Source organism: Diorhabda carinulata, chromosome 12 (genome assembly GCF_026250575.1).
Source record: "Diorhabda carinulata isolate Delta chromosome 12, icDioCari1.1, whole genome shotgun sequence".
In the NCBI taxonomy this organism is placed as follows: Eukaryota; Metazoa; Arthropoda; class Insecta; order Coleoptera; family Chrysomelidae; genus Diorhabda; species Diorhabda carinulata.
In genome coordinates, this window is record NC_079471.1 from 8,559,869 (window position 1) to 8,577,434 (window position 17,566).

The 17,566-nt window shown below is 33.1% G+C and overlaps 1 protein-coding gene across 1 annotated transcript in view; it reads right to left on the reverse strand.

Annotated features, from left to right (window-relative positions):
• Positions 1-12,465, reverse strand: part of LOC130900273 (homeobox protein rough-like) — a 34,460-nt gene extending 21,995 nt beyond the window's left edge. The window contains exon 1 of the mRNA XM_057810781.1: positions 12,204-12,465. Within this exon, the coding sequence (XP_057666764.1) occupies positions 12,204-12,465 (262 nt within the window). The remainder of the gene's footprint in view (positions 1-12,203) is intronic.
• Between the last annotated feature and the right edge of the window lie 5,101 nt (positions 12,466-17,566).

The window sequence follows — 17,566 nt, forward strand, 5'->3', positions numbered from 1 at the left end:
AAAGAATTTTTAAAAAAGTTAAAAATATCTCAAAGAACATTTCTAGAGCGCATTTATTTATTAGAATGCACCTTTGCAGAAAACCATACAAAAAAATTAACTGGAACCAAATAATGCCAGAAAACGCAATGAAAATTAACAAAAAGAAATCCAAAGCTATGGTAGTATCTGAAAAACATCGAAATCAAGGTTGAAGAGGAACTTATAGACCAAGTTAGTAGCTTCCAACGTCTAGAAATTATGTTGGAACAAACAGGGAGACAAGATGTAGAATTAAGCAATACAAAGAAGGCGAACACCATATAGAGAAGGCTCTTAAAAAAAAGAAAATGAAAGCAATTTACAGGCCAATTCTCACATACAGCTTTGAAACTTGAGTATAGACAGAGAGAGACATAAATTTATGCGGCAGAAATGAAATATCTTAGAAGACTCAAAGGAGTAACTAGAAATGATAGTCAGAAACTCTCATATAAGTGAAGATTTATAAGTTGAACCTATATAAGAATACAACATTGAAAGGATACAACTAGGACAGTAAGGCCTACTTCAAAGGATGGATGACACTGCGCCTGTTAAGAAAACTTGGGAAAGTACAATGCCACCACGAGTAACATGGGATAAATCTTAAAAAATAAAGGACTAGAAACTAAGCTAAATAATGAAATTTATTCCTCTAAATTTTATATTATAATATATACAAAAAGCATTCTTAAGAACCACACTTTATAAAAGTCTGAGTATGCTCTAAAAAGTAAAAAATAAGGACAGGATAACGGTCGTGGTGGACAGGGTTGGTACGTATGACTTCAGAAGTTGGTAATAATACAGGTGAAAAAAAAGGGGACGCTTAAATTTTATATAAATTGTATCTATTTTAAGACTAGTATACGAGGATGTCCCAGAAGTAGCTGACCTGACCTAGAGATGGCGATAATTGCTAATACCATTGTATTAGAAAGAAATATATACTGCATATGTGTCGAAATTGAGGACTCCACGTTGTTTAGTATTTGTTTGGCAGCCATCAATAATTAAGGTCGTTATGTGATACAAAATTTTTATTTGAAAGGCTTTAGCCCAATAAATATAAAAGCTAAAGTAGATTCTAGTAAAATATTTTGTAGCATATTTTACTCGAGGCCTTATGACCTGTGAAGACCAGCATCGCAGTGGTCTACCAAATGAGGTGACGACTCCAGAAATGTTGAAGAAAATCCACAAAGAGGTACTGGATGATCGTCGACTGAAAGTGCGCGAGCTAGCAGACATGGTTTCCGCGTTTGCTCACAATGGAACAAAAAGAGCGTCGTGAAGATGTTTCCATCGAGTATTTCGCAATGTTTCACAGTTTGAGCGAAGAAATCAAGCAAGAACGGCCGCAATTGGCTAAGAAGAAAGTATTGTTTTATCAAGACAATCCGCCAGCCAATGCCGACATAGTAGGCATCAAAAAGTGCGGTACATCGCATATTAAAAGAAAATTTGGATATACATAAAGCTGTGCGCAAGATGGTTGCCGCATTCGCTCACAATGCAACAAAAATAGCATAGTTAAGATGTTTCTATCGAGTGTTTGACAATGTTTCACAGATATAAAGCCGAATTTTTGCGCCTTTTCATAACCATCGGCGAAACAACCATAACAATGGACTGAAAAGGGAGAATCGACTCCAAAGAAGACAGAGACCGTTCCATCTACAGGCGTCGCTTGTTTGGGATGCGCGTGGCATAATTTTCATCGACTATTTTGAAAAAGGAAAAACTACCTACGGCGAGTATCATGCGAACTTATTGCAACGTTGGAGAGAAGCAATCAAGCAAATGGCCGCATTTGGTTGAGAAGAGAATGTTGTTCCATCAAGACAATGCACCAGCTCACACATTCTTTATTGCATTAATGAATTAGAGTTTGATTTGCTAGCTCATGCACCCTATTCGCTAAATTTATCCCCCTCGGATTATTTTCTGTTTCCAGACTTGAAAAAATTGTTCGGTGGTCAAATAAAGAGGTGATGTCAGCAGTTAATGGCTGTCTTATTATAAAAAGGTTATTGAACTTATTGAATATCAGTGGCAATAGTGTATGGAGCTAAAAGAAGATTAGTTTGAAAAAAACATTTTTCCTTCTTCTGGGACAATCCTCGTATGAAGCCCACACACTTTTGTTATAAGTGTTATAGTTTTGTTTCTTGGATTGAAAAAATACTATAAAATGTTTATTCTCCTGAAAGGGTAATTGATGAAATGTGTACTGTTAATACAGGTAACAGTTACAGTGATTGAAAATGGGAATCATGTGAAATTGTTTGTACCCATACAACATATACATAAAATTAGTAAACTAAAAAAGGTTGAACACTGAATAAACATCAATTCATAGGGTTGCAACCATTAGTGTTTTTATAGAAAATTTTGAAAACTCAAAAATATTTTGTTGCAGAGCAAGAGGCATGAGAGCGTATGGATTAAGCGAAGAAAGATTAAGGGCACAATTAGAGCAATGGTTAGACTTAAGTTTAAATAAGAAACTTCCTCCTTCCCTTTTATTGTTATCTAGAGCGTTAATGCTGCCAGAAACCATTCCTACTAGTGATAAACTTAAAGCTACTATATCAGCTCTACCAGAAACCATTGTAAAGCAAACACAAGCTGCTATTGGGGAAAAAGAGGGTAATTTATTATTGAATTTTGATAGTAAATTCAATATAATGTTTCTTCTTTAGGTAAAATTGATAATAGAGTTAGAGCGGAAATTATTAAAGAGGAAGAAAAGAAAATTAGAGAAGAAAGAGAGGAAAGGAGAGAAGAAAAGAAGAAACAGATTATTTTGTTATAATAAAATTTTCACACGTACCAAAATTTTTTATGATGAATTATTTTCATTAAATGCTGCCGCTTTTTACAATTCCCCCTTTCACCTTTCAATTAAATCGAGTTAATAGCCAGTGGGAAATGCTCATTCGACTACGATATTGATCCAAAGTGAGCAAATTCGGTACCCATCGCTCAAATAGCTTATGTTTGCGTAATCTTCAGTTAGTATATTATAGATACTTTTTATATGCCAATAACCTGTTCTATCTCCCTACCTTAATCTGGCGGTCGTCCAGTACGATTTTGTGAATTTTTCCGTTTATATCTTTTATTATAGTCGCAGTTTTCCCCCCCAAAGGTTCGTAGTCAGTTAAGCTGATAGGCCACGTATGAACTTAACTGCCCAAAATTTTATGATCGTAAATGATGATAAAGTGCAGAGTCTCCGTACACAATATGCAACTTTTCTTTTATTTGCACATGGGTCTTACCAAAGCAAATATTCACTGACATGTTTTCCATTTTCAAAAAAATCTTCAGAACGATTCACGTATACGATTGTCAACAGAAACTAAACGTTCAAAACGGCTGAAATTCTATAGATAAATTTAGCAGTTTAAGGTCTAAAACTTTTTATACAGCCCTTGTGTATAGTGTTTAATTGAAAATATAGAGAATACAAACTTCGAATTAAAAGTTGATGTGTAACAGCATTTCGTACAATCCTATAAAATAAATTCATTCCACTAGGGACTTCTCCAGTGTACAGAAAGAAAATGTACAAAACAATGTTGGTGTTTGTTTTGATTTTATAGTTATTATAGAAAGGATATTTCGCGTCAAAAATTGAAATAAATACCTATTACATTTTAAAAGCTGGAAATATTTCACGTCTCAATGCCTCGAACAAAATAGGAGATTCCAAGTCGCAAGCGGTAAGTAGCAAACTGCAAGGTGTCCGTTCTCACACCGGAGAGAACAGATATAGAAGCGCAGAAAATACAACTCCTAACAATATGAAATGTAAAATATTATTATGATGGGATTAGTATTGCATAGCTCAAAAACTCCGAATGGAAGTATTGTTGACAGTCAGAAGGAAGAAGGGAAAGCGGAAGGGAAATGTGCTTTCTAGAGTGATTCGATGCCTCGAAAGCCTCATGTAGCGATTTTCGGCCATGATGATTCCATATAAGCTTTCTTAAAAGTCATTACTATTACATAAAAAAATCTATTCACTAATAAATAGTTTGGATATTACAATTGAAATGTAAGAAAGAGGTTTGATAGAAAAATGACAGATTACGAATTATCCTCGATAGAATTTTAGTGAAAATATCTACACAGATTGATTCATTCTATCTCTGAGCAGTGGATTCGAGATCTAACAAATATGGCTAGTTTCCAGGATACTGAATCCGATAGAGGAAGGTACGACACTTCCAAACTTGGTTCGGATTTGACTCAACTTTGTACAAGTCTGTTCCAAGGGTGATTATCGAGCTTGGTCAAACCGGCGACGACTTTTGGACTCTTTTGGCTCATTAATTCCTGGCCAAAATAAGGTCTTTCAATCTTGGTCCAAGCATGGCCAAAGCGGGAATTCTCATTCTTAGACCAATGCTGGCAAATGATAAAAATTGTCTATTCTAAATCAACCAGTCTTGAATCAAGGTTGGCTAAAGACAGTAATGGCTAGAGGTAATCGTCCAGTCATGGCGCAAACATTTTGTTTTATTTTTTTTTTCCCATTATTTGAAATGGAAGAAAGAGGTTTGATAGATTAGTGACTTTTCAATTTTTCCTAATTCTCCTCGATAGAATCTTAGTGAAAATATCTACACAGATTGATTCATTCCATCTCTGAGCAGTGGATTCGAGATCTAACAAATATGGCTAGTTTCCAGGATACTGAATCCGATAGAGGAAGGTACGACAGTTCCAAACTTGGTTCGGATTTGGCTCAACTTTGTACAAGTCTGTTCCAAGGGTGATTATCGAGCTTGGTCAAACCGGTGACGACTTTTGGACTCTTTTGGCTCATTAATTCCTGGCCAAAATAAGGTCTTTCAATCTTGGTCCAAGCATGGCCAAAGCGGGAATTCTCATTCTTAGACCAATGCTGGCAAATGATAAAAATGGTCTATTCTAAATCAACCAGTCTTGAATCAAGGTTGGCTAAAGACAGTAATGGCTTGAGGTAATCGTCCAGTCATGGCGCAAACGTTTTGTTTTATTTTTTTTTCGCATTATTTGAAATGGAAGAAAGAGGTTTAATAGATTAGTGACTTTTCAATTTTTCCTAATTCTCCTCGATAGAATCTTAGTGAAAATATCTACACAGATTGATTCATTCCATCTCTGAGCAGTGGATTCGAGATCTAACAAATATGGCTAGTTTCCAGGATACTGAATCCGATAGAGGAAGGTACGACAGTTCCAAACTTGGTTCGGATTTGGCTCAACTTTGTACAAGTCTGTTCCAAGGGTGATTATCGAGCTTGGTCAAACCGGTGACGACTTTTGGACTCTTTTGACTCATTAATTCCTGGCCAAAATAAGGTCTTTCAATCTTGGTCCAAGCATGGCCAAAGCGGGAATTCTCATTCTTAGACCAATGCTGGCAAATGATAATAATGGTCTATTCTAAATCAACCAGTCTTGAATCAATGTTGGCTAAAGACAGTAATGGCTTGAGGTAATCGTCCAGTCATGGCGCAAACATTTTGTTTTATTTTTTTTTTCGCATTATTTGAAATGGAAGATAGAGGTTTGATAGATTAGTGACTTTTCAATTTTTGCTAATTCTCCTTGATAGAATCTTAGTGAAAATATCTACACAGATTGATTCATTCCATTTCTGAACACTGGATTCGAGGTACAACAAATACTGCTAGTTTTCAGGATACTGAATCCGATAGAGGAAGGTACGACAGTTCCAAACTTGGTTCGGATTTGGCTCAACTTTGTAGAAGTCTGTTCCAAAGGTGGATATCGAGCCTGGCCAAAGGCTTTTTTGGCTCATCAATTCTTGGCCAAAATAAGGTCTTTCAATCTTGGTCCAAGCATGGCCAAAGCTTAACTTTCTATTCTTAAACCAACCAGTCTTGAATCAAGGTTGGCTAATGACAGTAATGGCTTGAGGTAATCGTCCAGTCATGGCGAAAACATTTTTTCCAGCTTTATTTGCAATCTATAAGAAATCCACTTTCTCCTACAGCTATAATTAATAACTAGATCAATTAGGTTTGGCTATTTGGAACACACTAACACTCGTTAAAACCTACTGATTAGGTCGTAAGAAATATTTTTTGAGCCTACGCTGAACTGTTGGTTGCACCATTAGGTTAGATACCAGTCTGTTTTGGTGGAGGCTTAACCTATCTTTGTAACATATGGATAAGTTTTTCATTTCTGCTTTATCCGTTGGCTCATAGAGGTCACGAGTTATGACAAAGTTTGGCACAAATCTTGAAACATAATTCGTAGGACCTCCAATTGGAATCGCTCCATAATTTCAATATTGGATTTGGCTGCTGATCTCCATTATGGGACTCCGTAGGTCCTTATGGGCTTTAGGATTGCTTTGTAGCTCAGTACTTTGTTTTTTAAAGATAATTGGGATTTCCTGCCTATAAGCCAGTATAAATCCCTTAGTTTCAAACTTAATTGTTTGCGTTTGGTGTGTTTCCTCCAAGTTAATCGCTTGTCCAGGGGAATCCCAAGATATTTGACATCACGTTGTGTCAGGGCTTGATTGTTTGGAACGACTTCTCGGCATTTACCTTTGCGGTTGGTAAAGGTTACATGGATTGATTTTGATTCGTTTGCTTTAATGCGTCATTTTTTCAGTCATTTTTCTGTTTTGTTGAGATGAAGCTATAATGTAATGTAATGGGCTAATATGGTTGTGCCAATTCTGGCGACTTATGTATGGGGTGTAAGACTGGGCATTCCTATATAGGAAATTTAAAAATCAAGATTGTTTTTTGTAATAACTTTCTACAATATCAGTTTAAAAGTAATTGTTTTTTGGAATGGGGGTCACAAATTGGGACTATAATTTAGTAGTGATGATAGAGGATGGTAGCCACACTAATTTTTTTATGAATCTCTGGGTATATTCATAAGAAGGCAAGGTATGAGTCTGTCGAAGTTATGTTCTGATTTTTCTGGCAACAAATTTATAGTTACCACTTTTGATGCCAATAGATAATTGAATTACAACCATATCATCCTGGCGCATGCTCTCTTTTGATATTACTTTCGCTTTTTTTTCCCTTATATCCTAAAAACGCTTCCTTTCCTTTTTTAACCTCATCCGTCAACTAACGTGCAGGTATTTTGCAAAACGTTTAATAATTATAGGCTATAAAAGTATTTTATTGGATAATTCATAGATAAGAATATTTATTCGCTCACTTTAGCAATTGTGACTACTTAGAACAGATTTCCTTTTCAATTATCTGAGAAAGTAAGAAGCGTTTCAGTCTAATGCAACTATTCATGCGCCGATTACATCTATTTTGTTATCCATGTGCTTTGTTTGATTACCTATAATCAAATTAGAATTGACTCATTTCTTATTCAAGGTGATAAAATTCACACAATGTATCTTGCAGCATTCACCCCATATTATTTCATAATATTGACACCCTCCTTGGGATTTTTTCCATCGGATGCACATACCAATTATGAATTATCTCCGGTTAATTACTCGGCTGTCTTTCCTCTACGTAAATATTAATAGGTTTCGTGTAAAATGTAATAGTTTTGACCATATGGGAGCCCTTTAGTGACATCGTATTATGCACTTAATACGCCTGTATACATCTAAGGGCTTCCGCACTTCCGTCAATCACTGTTACGTTAAACATTACAAAAAATTTGAGAAAATATTTGGATACAAAAAGTTATTCTTCGTAAAAAGTTTTGCACGACTTAAAAACTAAATAACAACCAATCAGATTTTAATTTTTTTCAGTCTTATACGAGATATGAATTTTACTCAAGAGGAAAGTACCTCAATAAAGGAAATTAACAATTTTGTTTTCCAACTTTGTTGCAGCATTTTGTTGATGCTTCAAAATAATTGTTACACACAACAAAATTTAGGTATTATTTTACAATTTAACAAAACAAAATTTTCTTAACATTATTTCTAATCATGTTGGTAATGCTAGTTTGGATGACTTCCGTAATAACCCTTTCCAAATATCGGACGTTTGTAAACGGCTTTTGGTTGTATATGTCGTAGGCATTTGACAGAATCCGGCATTCTGCAGACTTCTTCCATCTGCCGGCAGATGGAAGAATGTATCATCGAAATCAACTGCCTAAAATACATCTTTTTCTTTAACAACGTTATGTTTGGGACGACTCCTACTAACATAATAATTTTCTCTAATTCAATTTCAAAATACAAAACTTTAACCTAACCTAACCTAACCTAACCTAACCTAACCTAACCTTACCTAACCTAACCTAACCTAACCTAACAAAACATAACCTAACGCATCTTTCAGTTTTTTTTCAAACTCATCTCGGTTCACTGAATTTTCTAATCACTTATGATCACGACTCGCAGAAAAAGTGGGTTGAGGCAGAACTAAAAACGATTTACGATGAAAAGAAATCGCGACAGACCTTCTCTTATTGTAGCTGTCAACCGAATGACTGCTAGTTATCAATAATTTTCTCTTACGCCGGCATTCTGTCAACTCCCTAGGCAGTCGGCTTTCGATAGATCGTCCTTCAAATTGCCGGCAGTCTGCCAACTCCCTAGGCAGTCTGCAGAATGCCGGATTCTGCCAACTGCCTAAGAAATATACATTCTTTTTCAAGTAACCCCAAAAGAAATAATCTAACGGGGTTAAATCTGGTTACCTAGCTGTGTATCACTGTTCCATTCAAAAAATTTTTCAAATATTGACTTACTTGCAACGTACTATAACATGTTGCGTTGTCCTGCTGGTACCAAATTTGTTGATGTATTGGTAGGTAATCAATAAAATCATACAATTGAGTTTGTAACAAATTGAGATATCTTGTGAGGTCATTGATTCCCGAAAAAAAGGACCCGAATATTTTATCTTTGTAAATAAACATTTCTTTTAAATGAATATTGATTACGAGTCTTAATCATGAAGTTAGGATTGTTATAACTCCACCATCGATAATTTTGGGAACTCACGGTTCCATTTGAATTAAATGTAGCTACGACTGTAAACATTCTTTTTCTAACCATAAAACGATCGTCTTCAATTTTTTCTTCAACAAGAAAATAAAATACTTTTCTCTTATCAAAGTCTCTACGCTTTATTGATGAATAAATGAAAAATATCAAGAGACAACCTTCATGTTAACCGTATTTTGGTTGCTGAAGACGTAATTGTAGTAGTAGTGCCGGACATTGATTTGGTAATAGGATGGCGCTCCATCTTGCTGAAAATATGTTATATTTGCAGGAACTTGTGGGTTTGCTCGATTGAGATATGAATTTGTTAAAGTTAGAACATTATTTTGAACATCAATATGTCGTGTGACTGACATACAGATGGCGCTGCCATTGTCAAATCCATACGACGTTTATGAAGTACCAACTTTCAAAATACTATATGTCAAATTTCATGACATTTCGATTAGTCAGAAAAAAGTGGAGCCACTTTTGATATTTTCGAAACAGTGGATTCAAAACAATTTCTTCTGTTAGTTTATCATTACTTCTTAATGAAAAAAATATTTTATAAGCTCAGCAATGGATTCAAAAGTGTTATCCAGACTCAGCTACATCGAAAAGAACAATCTGTTATTGGTTTGTTAAATTTAAACGTGGTCCTACAGACACCAATTGAGGTGGTTACTCCAGAAAAAAAGTACACAAATTGTTTATATCTACGAGCCCCGTTCCATTTCAGTTGGCCCACTTAAAAAAAATTCGAAATTATTAAACTATTTTGAAATGCCAGAAAGTAGCTGTTAGTAAAATGTTTGAAACTTTCAGTTTTACGTCTAAAATATGTTTTGGATGAATATTGTCAAATATTTTGAATGATATTTAATATGATGGAAAAGGGAAAACCACATAGGTCTTGTTGACAATAATTTTTTATACATATACAAGGGTTCATTGTTTCCAAAATTGTGTTCAAAGTTTCATTAGGTCTAAAATACGCAAATAATAAAGTAGTAAGTCATATTTTCACGAAATAATTTTTTTAAGTAACAGATTTTTGAAGTAATAAGGTGATTATAATTTTTAAAATTCGATTCAAATAATAGTAAATGAAAAATATTCGTATAATTGGGCGCTTTGTGTCATATTTTTCGTACATCGAGCGCCCGACTCTTTTTTCACAATTATATAAGAGCACTAAACAAATTTTTTTGTATTACTTTCAAATTCATATTAGTAAAAAGGAACGATGGAATAATTTTCGCTTACTGTATTAATATAATTAGCTTCATTAATGGGAAACAAGTATTGAGTGTAATTCACCCAATTTGTGAAATAAAAAGATTTTCTTTTGTAAATGTTAATTTTTGTAAGAAATCTGAAAACAGATTTCTGAGCTTTCGACATTTTGTTTTATTATGACTCTAAAAAATAAATAATATACTGGAGGTTGTATTTAATGTATTTAAAATAAGAATGCTGGTATTAGTCATTGAATGACACACTGTATAATTAAAAAATGCGCATTTAAAAATACAAAATCAACGTGTTGAAGCGTTTTTCCCAACACGCCCTCATTTATTTATAAAGGAATTTATTGCATTTGATTGTTCCACACCGTATATATATATATATATATATATATATATATATATATATATATATATATATATGCCCCAAGACGACTTAAAACTATCTTTTTATGGCAAAATACTTATAGTAAAATCATGAAAATTCCTACGTTTGGGTTTTTGGATACGATCTTTTTAACTAAAATAATTTGAAAGATGGCCGGTTCTACCAGAAGTCGAGTTCTTTGTTATTTTTAATGGACACCCTGTATATTAATACATTTTTGAAATCTACGTAAAATTTTAGTATACTTTTGTCTAGAAACTTTTTTCGAAAAATGTATACTTTTTGAGTTATTGATTTTTTTGTAAAAAATTTGACCGTTGCAAACCCTTTTAAATTATTTTTTTACGAGGATACCCTTAAAGATATGAAAATGGTTTCTATTCGGTTGCTTTTAGCAAGGTCAGACGTATTTGAATCTATGCTGTAAAATTTTTCATTTTATACAGGGTGTGTATAAAAAATGTTCAAAGTTCAACTTCATTAATATCAAATTTTAAATAGAATCAACCGGTTTTTTCTATTTTAATGCATTCAGGGGGAAAAAGGAAGCAAATTCATGTATACTTTCCTATACCTAAACCTAACCGTTATCCAGCTATTAAATGTTTTCTGTAAATTTTTAGAGATGCAGGTGTGGTCTAAACTTTATTTATCCGTTATTAAATTGAGAACAAGCAATTTTAACGATTTTCGAAAGTATTAACAATTGACTCATGACAGTTAAATAACTGTCATTTATCACAAACCCACTAAAAGTATATATAAAAAATTAAAACTTGTTAAAATTACATGATAATTTAAAACCTCAAATATCTCGGAAACGACTAAAAATTGCAGTAGGATTAGTAAATACAATTTGATTTGATTTTTTTACAGATCTTGACAAGATAAAGAAAAATTCTTTTTTATTTCTTAGTGCTTGTATCAACGGGTCGAAATAAAATTTAGACCCCATCTGCATCGCTAAAAATTTACAGAAAACATTTAATATCTGGATATAAGCCTTAGGTGTATGAAATTATACATGAATTTGCCTTATTTTTTACCCCTGAATGCATTGAAATAGAAAAAACCGGATGGTTCCATTTAAAGAAATAAAGAAATTTGATATTTATGAAGTTGAACTTTGAACACTTTTTATACACACCCTGTATAAAATGAAAAATGTTTCAGCATAGATTCAAATACGTCTAACTTTGGTAAAAGCAACCGAATAGAAACCGTTTTCATATCTTTGAGGGTATCCTCGTAAAAAAATAATTTATAAGCGTCTGCAACGGTCAATTTTTTTACAAAAAAATTAATAACTCAAAAAGTATGCATTTCTCGAAAAAAGGTTTTATATAACATTACACTAAAATTTTAAATATATTTCAAAAATGTATTAATATATAAGGTGTTCTATTCAAAATAACAGTTACAGTCGACTTCAGGTTCTACCGGATTTAACTATAAGTATTTTGCCATATACAGTTTAAACTCGTCGTGGAAACACCCTGTATAAAAAATATAAAATTAACATCTATTATTTCCATTGGTGAACATCAAAGCAATTATTTTAAATAGTACTTACGGAAGGCCGATAAACCCGCAGCCGCTACAGCTAACTGTGATTCGCTAGCATGAGGTAGAAGAAAAGGTAAAGTCGATGGCGCTAGTATTGGTATTGGTGTAATCAACTCGTTGTCAATTGTTTTAATGGATGCCGATGTGTGTTTGACTTCTTCTTGACAGGGCTTATTATCTAAATCGCCGTAAAGCTTATGAAAAAACTCCTTAGGTGATAAAGGTTGATTTGTTTTTGCTTGTTGATGAGAAGATGCACCGCTGGTCATTTTTTACTTCTGATAGCAAAGCTAAAATTTACACTCAAAATTTAATTAAAGAAAATAAAGCTTTAAAGAGAAATGGTTCAACAAGTAGTTTTAGATGAAATAAAGGTAATGTTATATTATGATAAAGAGTAAGTGGAGTGAAATAATTGCTTCTAATTATATGAATGAAATGGATTTATGGGAACGATATGGAAAGTATACATAAACCTGTACCTGCCTCAATCAACATGAATTAAGTATAATATTTCTCACAATTGTGCAGGTCGACACTATCATATTATAGTACCAGACATTTTCCTGATAGTTTAGAGAAAAATCTGAATTGTATATAATTTATTTGATTTTAATATAGGCTATATTTGGTTTACCTTGTTGTATTTGAAATTCTAATATGATGGGGCTGTTGACTTTTAATCTTGAATCTACTAAATGATATGGCAAAAAATTAATATATCACATTTTATTTATTGCTAGATATTATACAGAGTGAGTTTTATTGATAGAACTCCTCAATTATCTCGAAAACGGTTTTTATAAATTTTTGTGCGTAAGGGTCTTGTGATACGGCCGGTATTATGTTGGTATCTACATATCTACTCCTTTTTCCGAAAAAATAATGAACTTTGGTTATTTCAAATGGACCACCCTATATATTTTGTGTTTTTAGAAATCCTTGAGTTAAGAAATACTGATTATTTTTCATGTAATATTCTCTATACCTAAATGCCACAATTTCGAAGTTGTAGCAACATTTACAGTATCTCCACCAAAGTTACAATAAATATTGTACATTCAGATGACTAAGATTGAACAAATTCATTTAATTTGAATATTCTTTAATAATTTATGTGCTAATACAACAAGGTCTAGTGTCAGTAAGTTAGTAAAAAGTTTAACGAAACTGGTGCAGTGAAATATTTATCCAAATCTGAAACTGAAGACAAATATTTAAATGTTTGTGTCATGTTAGAAGTAGATCAACATTTGTGAAGTAGAATTAAGACTTTTAGAAAACATACAGTAAAGGCGATTACAGCAGATGCTCAAAATGTGGTCCATTAACAAGCCATGCTATTTTTAAAACTTTGCGATACGTTTTGCATCATCTCAGACTGCTCAATTCTTCTTATATCTGTGGTAATCCCATCTTTTAATTCTTAATATTGGTAGGTTTTGTTTTATAAACGATGTCTTTTTAATTGAGCTCACAGGAAATAGTCTAAAGGATTCATGTCGAGTGATCGCGGGGTCATTCGATAAAACCACGCTTTCCAATCCATCTTCTAAGAAACACATTATTTAGATATTGCCTTACCAAACTCGCATAGTGAGGTGGAGCATCATCTTGTTGTTGCTAAATACTTACTTAGATTTGGAAATATCCGAGCCATCTCAGGTATAATACTATTTCCAATAAATCTAAATGGGCGGATGTAATTTGGGCGCTAAAGGATTAATGTACTTTTTACAACATGTAAACTAGGCGCCAAGACCGAAGGGTCATTTTAATCCTATATGTATTTTGAGCGCTAACCGACTGAAGTACATGATTTATGAAATACAGTTATTTATTAAATCACCGACATTTATCTTATAATAAGATATATTTTTGTATTTTTAGATTTTCCTATAAGAGAAATGACCTATTATCACTTAAGGTCTGAAAAAATTTACCGGCTACTTTGCACTTTTTTTAAATGAAAAATCTGCCCTTAATAAAGTTTCTTTACAACATTTTTGTAACACTCTACAGAATAAAGTCAATTTTATATTTCTTTATATTTTTATTTAGTACTTAAGTACATATTATATATAAAATAAGAGATTTACATAACCTAACCTAACCTACTTAAAAATCTATCAACATTCCCTCTATTGGGTTATTTTATGACTCGACCTACCTGCACTTCTTAGCGCCGAAAATACATGTCGGATTATCTACCCTTCTTGGTCAGACAGGTAAAGAAGGATGGTTAGCGCCCAAATTACACCCGCCGATCTAAATACGCCACATCATTTAAGTTACCCTCAGTGAAAACCTAACCTAACCCATTATTTTGTCGCATATTGTTTCAACCTATACATTCAGTTTTTCAGGATATTGGTTTCGCGTATGCAACGAGTATTGTTATATAACAAATATCTACAATTATGCCGATTTCCGTTTCCATTAATATAAAAAATGGCTTATTCGCAAAACATAAAATAATTACTTAAAAAATTTGGATCGTTTTCATCATTATGTCTGCAAACTCTTAACGTCTATCAAAATCGTCATCTAACAACTTTTGAATCCACGTTACTTTGAATGAATGAAATGTGTTATCACGTAAAATTTTCATTACGATTGTTTACGAAATATCAAGTTTCCAGGATATATGTCTAGTACTCAAGTGAGGATCGTCTTCTAACAGGACACGAACATCTATTTTCAGTTGATGCAGTTTTTCTACGCCCTGATTTGGACAAATATTTTATTGAACCAATTTCTTTAAACTCTTTTACTAGTTTACTGACAGTGGATCTTGTTATGGGATTTCGGTTAGGATATAAATTATTCAAAATATTACACGTTTCTTGTTAACTAAATCTATTCTTTTTCAGATAAACGATCCATTTTGACTCAATAAACTTCAACAATAATAATTTATTGAAACTTCAAATTTGGCATTTAGGTATAGAGTATATTACATGGAAAATAATCCGTATTTCTTGAAGATTTCGAAAAGCGAAAAATATACAGAGTGATCCATTTGAAATTACAAAGTTCATTATTTTTCCGGAAAAAGAAAAGATCTGACAACAATGTCAATACCACCATAATACCATTCGTATCACAAGACTCTGGTACACAAAAATTTATTTACATCGTACAAGCCGTTTTCGAGATAGCTTAGGCGTTCCATACTTAAAACTCACTCTGTATAGTTCAATTTCGCTATCGCTACTATCTTGCAAATCAGTTTTTTCACAGGTTCTAAACTATTTATATTTGTGTACATACATCTATATATATGAGCGAATCAAAATTTAAAGCATTGATAATTGTTTTTTATTCGATATTTATGGAATTATATACCTTCACTGGGTTCCTGAAGATAAAACTATCGATCAGCATTATTATCTTTACATTATTACTGAAATCCGTGAAAGAATAAGTAAAAAACGAACCGAATTGTGGAAGAAGTCATGGCAAGATTTGAATTTGTTGAGGCTGTGAAATAAAAAGCTGCGTACGTTTTGAAGGAACTGCCAGAAAAAGACTTCCTCTACGAAATGTAGAGATAGATGAGGGGTATATATTGAAGGTGATCATGAATAAATAAACATAATTTAAAAATAAAATATTTGATATCATCAGTCTCGTTATTTAATAGCCACGTCTCGTATGTCTCGGTTTTTGTTTAGCCCAACTTAATAGCAGTCTCATAAACGTTAAAGAAAAGCTTGTGTAACTCAGGATTCATCTTGATTCATCACACGAAATCCAAAATAGTCTAAATAGTAGTGTTCTATTAATGATATGAAATTTCGACACTGAGATCTGAAAGTCAATTCCTCACACACATAACAAAACCTGTTGTAGTTGTTTATTCAAAAATAGACACGTACAAGAATGGTCTCAGAAATACCTGGCCTGATCTAGGGGTGGCGCTAGTTGCTTGAAAGTACACAATCGTACAGCATATGTTTCAAATTTGAGTAATAATTATGTCCTTGTTTATCGATATATTCAGTAGTGCGTTTGAGAAAGTTAAGTTTTTATTTTGCACGACGCATCCCTCACTATACAGAATAATTTCTTCCCCTTCTAATACATTGGATTCGATGAAATTGTACAAGGTAAACTTGTGGATCACCAATTTTATTTTGTTGTAATAAATATTTGATGTCTTAATCATTGGACAAAGAAATTAGACCCATCGTGAAAACAAGCCGGGCATTACTTTTGTCTCTCACAAAGTCACATTAATGTTTTTCTGGAAAATATAAGCCTAGATTATTTAAAGCAAACTCTTCATGAAAAGTTTTAAAGGAAAGAAACTTAATGTCCTTATCTACGCAGTACGCAACATAATTCCTGTACAATGCAGCTTTGCATTGCCAAATTGGCTCCAAATACTTCTTACTCGATGAAACTCTACAATAATGAGATTCCATTTTTGGTAATTCCATCAAAAACTTCTTTAATTCAGTTCAATACAATAATTTTCCTTTTATTCGTATCGATTTTATTTTTTCTACAGCATCATTATTACCGTAATTTGGGGTGAAATTGATCATCCGGGGCGGGATTGTTCACTAAATCATCCGTTTACATATTTGAATTTAGCGCCTAAATCAACCGTGCTAAGACGCTACTTTCGACCAATATTGATAGTACAAATATGGCCTATGGCAATATGTGCAAGTGGAAAATGCTATAAAAAAAGATCTGATAGCTTCATTTAAAGCGTCAGGAATTGTACCTTTTGATCCAGAACGAGTCTTGCATAGAATCGCAACTGAAATTGCTTGCAGCAGCAACGTTTCACAGCAGGACCATCAAGAAGGAATATTAAAAGACAAAAACTATCTGTACAACCTGGCAAAAGCGTTACAGCAACTACTTATGCATTCAGATGTAGATGATCCATTAACCAATGACAACGAACCCCTGGAAAATGAGAGTGATGACGTGCGAGTAGAAACAGAGTATTTCGAACTAAGACAATGAAGTTACGGCGGTAAAATTTGTGTTGGTTAAGGTTTACGGGGGATCAAGGAAAAAAACTATCTATCGGAACACAGCTATGAAGGGTATGAAGTCTTTGGACACATCCAAAAAGATTTTTGCAGTTGAAGACGGTGACGAATTCATGTCAGATGTGTTAGCAATTTTACCAAATCCGACAATAAAACAACTTGATGGTACTGACAAGTACTTCCTCGAAAAAGTAATTGACGTTTTTGAGATGAATTAGTGATTTTCAATTAGGTTTATAAGTTCAGTTTTCTTTTGAAATACAGGAGAAACATTTTTTTTAAGTTTATGTATTTTCATTTTTATAATATAGGTAATAAAAGGCTTCATAACAATCATAAATCTATCTTAATTTGG